Source organism: Calidris pugnax, unplaced genomic scaffold (genome assembly GCF_001431845.1).
Source record: "Calidris pugnax isolate Ruff unplaced genomic scaffold, ASM143184v1 scaffold107, whole genome shotgun sequence".
Classification (NCBI taxonomy): Eukaryota; Metazoa; Chordata; class Aves; order Charadriiformes; family Scolopacidae; genus Calidris; species Calidris pugnax.
Window position 1 is genome coordinate 2,664,250 of NW_015090901.1, and position 7,260 is coordinate 2,671,509.

A 7,260-nucleotide genomic window follows, 5' to 3' on the forward strand; every position below is an offset into this window, starting at 1 on the left:
GAAAGCCGTGGCGGATCTTTGCAAGGCCAAGTGCTCACACCATCAGGATGGAGAAAGGTCACTGGTGGGATGGAGGAATACCATTGGGATGGAGAAAAGTCACCAGTGGGATGGATGAACACCACCAGGATGGAGAAAAGTCACTGGTGGGATGGATGAACACCATCGGGATGGAGGAACACCATCGGGATGGAGAAAAGACACCAGTGGGATGGAGGAAAGCCACAAGTGGGATGGAGAAAAATCACTGGTGAGATGGAGAAACACCATCAGGATGGTGAAAAGTCACCAGTGGGATGGATGAATACCATCAGGATGGAGGAACACCATGGGGATGGAGAAAAGACACCAGTGGGACGGAGGAAAGCCACAAGTGGGGTGGAGAAAAATCACTGGTGAGATGGAAGAACACCATCAGGATGGAGAAAATCACTGGTGGGATGGAGAAAAGCCATCAGGATGGAGAAAAGTCACTGGTGGGATGGAGAAACACCATCAGGATGGTGAAAAGTCACCAGTGGGAGGAACACCACTGGGATGGAGAAAAGCCACCGGCAGGATGGAGAATAGCCACCAGTGGGATGGAGAAAAGACATCAGGATGGAGGAACACCATCAGGGTGGAAAAAAGCCACTGGTGGGATGGACGAATGCCACCAGCAGCTCCTCCCCAGCACGGGGAGGAGACACGAACGGTGTCAGCAGCAGCTTTTTCTCCCCCTCCCAATGTTTTCCACCCTGGGATGGGGGGGTGCAAGTGCCCAGAGAGCCCCCTGTCCTCTCCTCCTGCTGCTTGCCCCAGAAATGTGAGTCTCTTGCTGCTCCTTGGTGGCCGGGTCTCGTCCTACAAGTTCTTTTTCTGATTTTGGTGTGTCCCCCTGCCCAGCTCCAGGCAAATCTTCTGGGTTCCCCCTGCTCCGTGCCAAAAATTCCTCCCATTCCCGATGATTTCCTAGGAAATCCTCCTGAGGGCATGGACCAAGCATGGTTCCTCTCGTTAGCCACCAGCCAAGGAGCTTGGGAAATGGGCTGCAAGGAGCCAAAATGGGAGAGGGGAGAGCTGAGACTTGTCCTGCTCCCCCTCCTGCGGCACCATCCCGCTCCCAGGCTTGTGGCCATCATCCCAGTTAGCCACTGGGCAGTCCCCCATTTCCCTGCGCAAACCACGACATGGGTGCAGAGGGAACCATCAGAAAAGTCGTGTCCCCCCCCAAAAAAAACCCCCCATAGATTCTGCAGAGAAACATGGTCAGACTTTGCTCCAGCATCTCTGCAAACTCAAGAGATGAGGCAGAAGATGGGATTGATGCTGGTCCCTCTGCTCTCCCAGAACACACCCAGCCGTGGCCACCCTCCACGACCTGTTCCCAGCTTGGGCACCATCGATCCCCCACTTTTCTGGGATGGGGGGGCTAATGATGCTCCCTCCTCGCCCAGGAATCTCACCCCAGCGCTGGCCCCAGCTCTGGAAACCTCTGCTGAGCTCTGGAAGGGATGTGCCTCCAAACCAGGCGTCTCAGCTCCCTCTAGGGCCAAAGGAAAGGAAAAAGCACTCCCAAAAGTTGCTCCACCTGCTCTTAAAATCCTCCGTGGAGGGTCCTGGGCCGCCCCCCCCCGGCTCTGCAGTGAGAGCCTCCATCAGAGACGGGTCTTGGGGTCCCTAACGGTGATGCCTGTGGCCACCAAGGCCATGAGAAGCCAGCACTAGTTGCCTTCAGCCAAGCTCAAGATGCCAGAACCCTGTGCTTCAATACTCCTGCTCCACCAGGGAAGAGCCTCGGGCGGTGGTTGGACATTTGAAGCCCCCAAGGGAGGAAAAAACCCAGGGGGGGGTCCCAGAGCCACATCTGTGAGCCCCACACCCTCCCAAACGCATCCCCAACCAGACCAGACAGTGTCATGTTTGTCCCTTGACCCCTTCTCCTTCTCATCAGCCCCCCCAGGAACGAGGGGAACCTCCCAGTGGTGGGGACATTACTGAGCACAGGGTGAAGAGGGGACAGGACCAGGACCCCTCCGACGTGGAGAAAACCTTGGGGGGGTCCTCACAGAACCCCCAGCCCTCCTGGCGAGCAGATGGGGACGCGGGGGGGGCCACGAAGGAAATAGCTGCTTTCTGGCAGACCTGGAGGCCGGTGGCCAGCGGAGGGAGGGAGGGAGGGAAGGAAGGGGCCTCCGAGGTTGCCCCCCCGGGAGCTCCTGGCCATGTGTGGTGGCTCCGTTCCCAGCCTGAGCTCTCATTTCCTATCGGAAACAACCGCATCCATCGCCTTTCCCTTTCGGCTCCGTGCCGGGCTGCCCTGTCCCCCCCACCCCCAGCTCCTGCGGGTGGCCTGTCCTCCACGGGGCCAGACCCACGGGGTGGAGGCACTCGCGAAGGAAGGAGAACCCCAAAGCTGTTCCGCTCCCTTTTTTCTCCCTGGGCTAACGAGGGCAGCCAAAGGAATCGCCCAGCACCTCGTTAGGTGGTTAATTGCAGAGGTGGGGCCTCAGCAAAGCGTCTGCAACTGGGGATGGAGAGGACTCACCCAAGCCTGGGCAGGGAAGGGGGTTTCCTCTGGGGTCTCCTCCTCAGAGCATCCCCAGGGACAAAGGGGTGGCCACCTCGGGCTTGGGAAGCCCCTCTCCCTCCACTCCCCGGGGGTTGCCACCTTTTCCCCACTCCATTGGTGAAGCCACCTCGTTGAGCAAGAGGGGACCGATGAGATTTCCATGAACAAACTTCCTGCAGGGAGCAAAGGGCGGCCAGGACCACGTCCCTGCCCGATCACCACCACCTCCTGGGGACGTACGCACAGAGAAGGGACCGCTAACTGGTGGCCACGGGGAGGAGGAGGAGGGCAAGCCCAGGCTGAAGGAGGTACCTGGGTGGGGGGAGAGGTGTGGGACATCCCTTTTAAGAGGCTGTCAGTGCTTTTTGTGTCATCGCTCGCATGGACACGTCCCAAGGTGTGAGCTGGCCTGGTCCTTCAGCTTCCACCCTCTGCCCACAGGCGATGGCGGCCACCACGGTGACCGATTCTGGGGGTGTGAGGATCATCACGGAGGTCATCCCGCCCACAGACCCCCGAGCAGCCCAGCTGGCTTCTGGTTCCAAGCCACCCGCCTCCACCATGTTGTCGTTTCAAGTCCAAGGCTTCAGAAAAGCTCATCCCAAGGCGCTGGGGGTGAGACACGGGGTCCCCCAGGGAGACAGGGCACCCCAGGGATTATCCTGCTTGAGGTTCTCCTCAGTTGGGGCAGAGGTGACATTTGGGACCAGCTCTCTTTGCTGAAGGACACGGTGTGGCTGTGGGATGGGTTGGGACACGGCCAGCACCGATGGTGACATCCATCCTTTGTGGGTGCTGGCAGAGAGGCAGCACTTTGGGGCCAAGAGTGACCCGGGGCCGGGAGGGGGGAATCCCTCTCCTCCATCCTTCCCCCCAGACCATCCATATCTTCACTGGGATCGTCCACATCTGCTTCGGGATCATCCTGACGTTGTCAGAGAGAGGGACCTATTCCATCCCTGTGGCCAGCGGGGTCCTCTTCTGGCTCGGGCTCCTGGTAAGCAGGGACATGCTTGATCTTTACTTTGGTGAAGGAGGATTTTGGTGGATTTGGGACCAGATTCCCTCATTACCAGGGTCCCCTCTTACCCCAACATCTTCTGGGGTGCCTCTGGGGATGAAGGGAGCTCCACGTGCAGCCCCTCATAGCTGGAAGGGTGGCAAGATGTGCAGGGATGGGTGACAGGGAGGGGGTACTGCTGACACCCTCCTTTCTCTGTTTTCGGAGCAGCTCCTGCTCTCGGGCTCTCTGCTGGTGGAAAGTGAGAAAAGAGACAACATCTTGCTGGTAAAGTGTCCCCCCCTGGGCATTGCTTCTGTGACTTGGGCTGGTGGGTCCCCTCCGCAGCCTGGCTTCACCCCGCAGGGTCTACAGCGAGACCCCCCTCTGTGTCTCACCCGCCTCATCAACCAGAGGATGGGCAAATCCTTCACGCTTCAGGGCTTCCACCAGCCCCTTGGAGCCTGGTGGAGTCATTCTCGGATGATGGGGACAAAAGGTGACACGGAGGGTGGGTGCCTCGGGTGGCTTCTCCAGGAATCTATTGTCCTGAGTTGAATAATCCAGGTCGGAGCCCTCCACCTGGGCTCAGGCAGATCAAACAGACCAGAGCAAAGTGGCAGAATCACCTCTCAGCAGGTCCAGAGAGGTGATTCTGCCACTTTACTCTGCTCTGGTGAGACCTCACCTGGAGTATTGTGTGCAGGGCTGGAGCCCTCAATAGAAGAAGGACATGGACCTGATGGAGAGGGTCCAGAGGAGGGCCACAAGGATGATCAGGGGGATGGAGCACCTCTGCTCCGAGGACAGGCTGAGGGAGCTGGGGTTGTTCAGCCTGGAGAAGAGGAGGCTCCGGGGAGACCTAATAGCAGCCTTCCAGTACCTGAAGGGAGCCTACAGGAAGGCTGGGGAGAGCCTGTTTAGAAAGGCCTGCAGTGACAGGACGAGGGGCAATGGCTTCAAGCTGGAGGGGAACAGCTTTAGACTGGAGATGAGGAGAGGGTTCTTCACTGGGAGGGTGGTGGAGCACTGGGACAGGTTGCCCAGGGAGGTGGTTGAGGCCCCTTCCCTGGAGATATTCAAGGAGAGGCTCGACGAGGCCCTGGGCAACCTGGTCTAGTTGGGGGTGTCCCTGCTGACTGTGGGAAGGTGGGACTAGATGACCTTTGGAGGTCCCTTCCGGCCTGGGCAATTCTAAAAAGAAACCTTGGGCTGTGTCTCCCTCGGCTGTGGGGCACCTCACGGGGGTCTCTGGCAGGGTGGGCATCCTGCTGCCACCCGCACGGTTCCTGGTGGGTGCTCTCGGTGGGGGCAGAAAGGGCCAGGACAGAGCTGCTGATGGCGAGGTGACCCCCCCACAGGTGAAGACCTGCTGCGTCATCAACGTGGGTGTCATCCTCAGCACGCTGGTGGCCACCCTCCTCCACACCACGGCCATCACCCGCGACATCCCCGGCTGCGAGCACAACACGCAGTACCAGCTGAGACCCGACTGGTGCTCGGACATCGAGAACAAGGTAGAGCCTCCCGGTCCTAGAGTATTTATAGGTGTTGATCAGATCCCCCCCTCAGTCTTCTCTTCTCCAGACTGAAAAGCCCCAGGTCCCTCAGCCTTTCCTCATGAGAGAGATGCTCCGGGCCCCTCATCATCTTTGTAGCCTCTGCTGTCCCCTCTCCAGCAAAATATTTTTGGCTGGATATTAGGCAAAATTTTTTTCACTGAAAGGGTTATCAGATGTTGGAATGGGCTGCCCAGGGAGGTGGTTGAGGCACCATCCCTGGAGGTGCACCATTACCCTGGAGGCCAATGGTATCTTGGGTTGCATAGGGAAGAGTGTAGCCAGCAGGTCAAGCGAAGTCATTCTCCCCCTCTACTGTGCACTGGGGAGGCCACAACTAGAGTACTGCGTCCAGTTCTGGGCTTCCCAGTTCAAGAGGGACAGGGAACTACTAGAAAGAGTCCAGCAAAGGGCAACAAAGATGATTCAAGGATTGGAGCATCTCCCTTATGAGGAGAGACTGAGAGAGCTGGGACTCTTTAGTCTGGAGAAGAGAAGGCTGAGGGGAGACCTTATCAACGCCTACAAGTATCTCAAGGGAGGGTTGAAGGAGGAGGGAGCCAGACTCTTTTCAGTGGGAGGGGCAACGGGCACAAGTTGGAACAGAAGAGGTTCCACTCAAATATGAGGAGAAACTTTTCACGGTGAGGGTGACACAACCCTGGAAGAGGCTGCCCAGGGAGGGTGTGGAGTCCCCTTCCTTGGAGATTTTCAAGACCCGCCTGGATGCTCCTGAGTAACATGCTCTAGCTCTAGGCAATCCTGCTTCAGCAGGGGAGTTGGACTAGATGATCTCTATGGTCCCTTCCAACTCTAAAATTCAGTGAAATTCAGTGAAAAGACGGGTTGATGTAGTGCTGGGAGGTATGGTTTAGTGATGATGCTCCTTGTTTGTTGTGTGGGTGTCTATTTTTGTCAGTTAGGTTGACGGTTGGACAAGATGATCTTTGAGGTCCCTTCCAACCTAGAAGATTGATTCTGTGATTCTGTCCTGCTCCAGTGGTGGGTCTGAGCCTCCCTGGGTGGCTGCCCACGCAGGGGGAGGGGGACGAAGGACCCGCTGGGTGACTCCCTCCCACTCTCCTCCTCCTCGCAGATGCTGAGCAACTGGCTGGACTCCATGTTGGTCATCTTCTGCCTCCTGGAGTTCTGCACGGCGGTGGCAGCCCTGGCCTTCGGCTACAACGCCGTCAAGCAGCACAACTACACACGGATGGTGAGGGGGACGGGGCCCCAGGGACACCAATTCCGGTGTTTCTGCGGCAGCCGGGCAGCATCATTCTCCCCCTTCCTTCCTCTGAGGGGCAGCCCCAGGGAGGTCTCTCTCCGTGACCCCAAAAAGCGAGGTTTTCCCCACTTTTTCCTCTCCCAGGCGCTGTAGCCACGGCGGAGCCCGCAGCCATCCCGTTAAGAACCACCGGACGCCCCAGCCCCGCTGCAGCCGAGGTGTTGAGGCCCAGTGGGGCCTCCTCGGTACCGGATGGTGGAGCCAGATGGAGCCCAAGGCCCCTCCGTGCCCCCGGGCCTAGGCCTGGCCCTGGGAAGGAGGCCTCTCTCTGAGGGTTTGGCCCCCAATAAAGGCCTTTACCCCCAGCCCAGGCCACACATCTCTCCGGGACTCCGTCAGGGAGCGGGGTGCCGTCGCACCGGGTGGGATTAGGCGGGGTAGGAGGGCACCGGGAACGGGCCGCCGTGGGGATGGGCACGGGTACGGGCCTGCCCGGAACAAACATGGCAGCCCCCACGTAGCGCCGTCAGGGAGGCGGGAAAAGCTGCCCGACACCAAAATGGCGCTCGTGGGGATGCTCGGCTGCGTCGCGCTTCCGCCTTTCGCATGCGTGCGGCGGCGCGCCTCCTCGTGACGTCATCTCCCGGCGCCGGAGGGGAAGGTGGGCCGCGTGGGGAATGGAGGGGGAACGCGGGGGGGGCCCGGGCTCTGAGGAGCCCAACGGGGAGACCCCGGTCCCGGCCCGGAGGCGTCGGAAAGCCGCCAAGAAGCGAAAGGAGGCGACGGTGGCGGTCACCATCCCGCGGGGCAGGCCCAAGTCCGGGCGGGTGTGGAAGGACCCCGGCAAGAAGAGGTGGGCGCTGTGGATGGGGGGGGGTGTTAGGCCTCTGGCAGGGGTCTCCAGGGCCGGGGGGAGGCTCTT

General features: G+C 59.5%; 2 protein-coding genes across 2 annotated transcripts in view; both read left to right on the top strand.

Annotated features, from left to right (window-relative positions):
• Nucleotides 1-2,713: 2,713 nt before the first annotated feature.
• Nucleotides 2,714-6,703, top strand: LOC106891972 (membrane-spanning 4-domains subfamily A member 15-like). The gene is made up of 7 exons (XM_014948818.1): nucleotides 2,714-2,859; nucleotides 2,993-3,166; nucleotides 3,429-3,548; nucleotides 3,783-3,839; nucleotides 4,913-5,068; nucleotides 6,207-6,326; nucleotides 6,483-6,703. The coding sequence occupies exons 2-7, from the start codon at nucleotides 2,996-2,998 to the stop codon at nucleotides 6,489-6,491; spliced, it is 633 nt and encodes a 210-aa protein (XP_014804304.1). The 5' UTR covers nucleotides 2,714-2,859; nucleotides 2,993-2,995; the 3' UTR covers nucleotides 6,492-6,703.
• Nucleotides 6,704-6,997: 294 nt separating this feature from the next.
• Nucleotides 6,998-7,260, top strand: part of CCDC86 (coiled-coil domain containing 86) — an 8,539-nt gene continuing 8,276 nt past the window's right edge. Inside the window, exon 1 of the mRNA XM_014948820.1 lies at nucleotides 6,998-7,191. Within this exon, the coding sequence (XP_014804306.1) occupies nucleotides 7,016-7,191 (176 nt within the window). The 5' untranslated portion in view covers nucleotides 6,998-7,015. The remainder of the gene's footprint in view (nucleotides 7,192-7,260) is intronic.

What these genes read in the sequence shown, in the direction of transcription:
- LOC106891972 (XM_014948818.1), top strand. Translation starts at nt 2,996, where the DNA reads ATGGCGGCCACCACGGTGACCGATTCTGGGGGTGTGAGGATCATCACG. An exon ending in CTCATCCCAAGGCGCTGGGG is followed by an intron (nt 3,167 to 3,428) that starts GTGAGACACGGG and finishes CCTTCCCCCCAG; the next exon opens with ACCATCCATATCTTCACTGG. An exon ending in GCTCGGACATCGAGAACAAG is followed by an intron (nt 5,069 to 6,206) that starts GTAGAGCCTCCC and finishes TCCTCCTCGCAG; the next exon opens with ATGCTGAGCAACTGGCTGGA.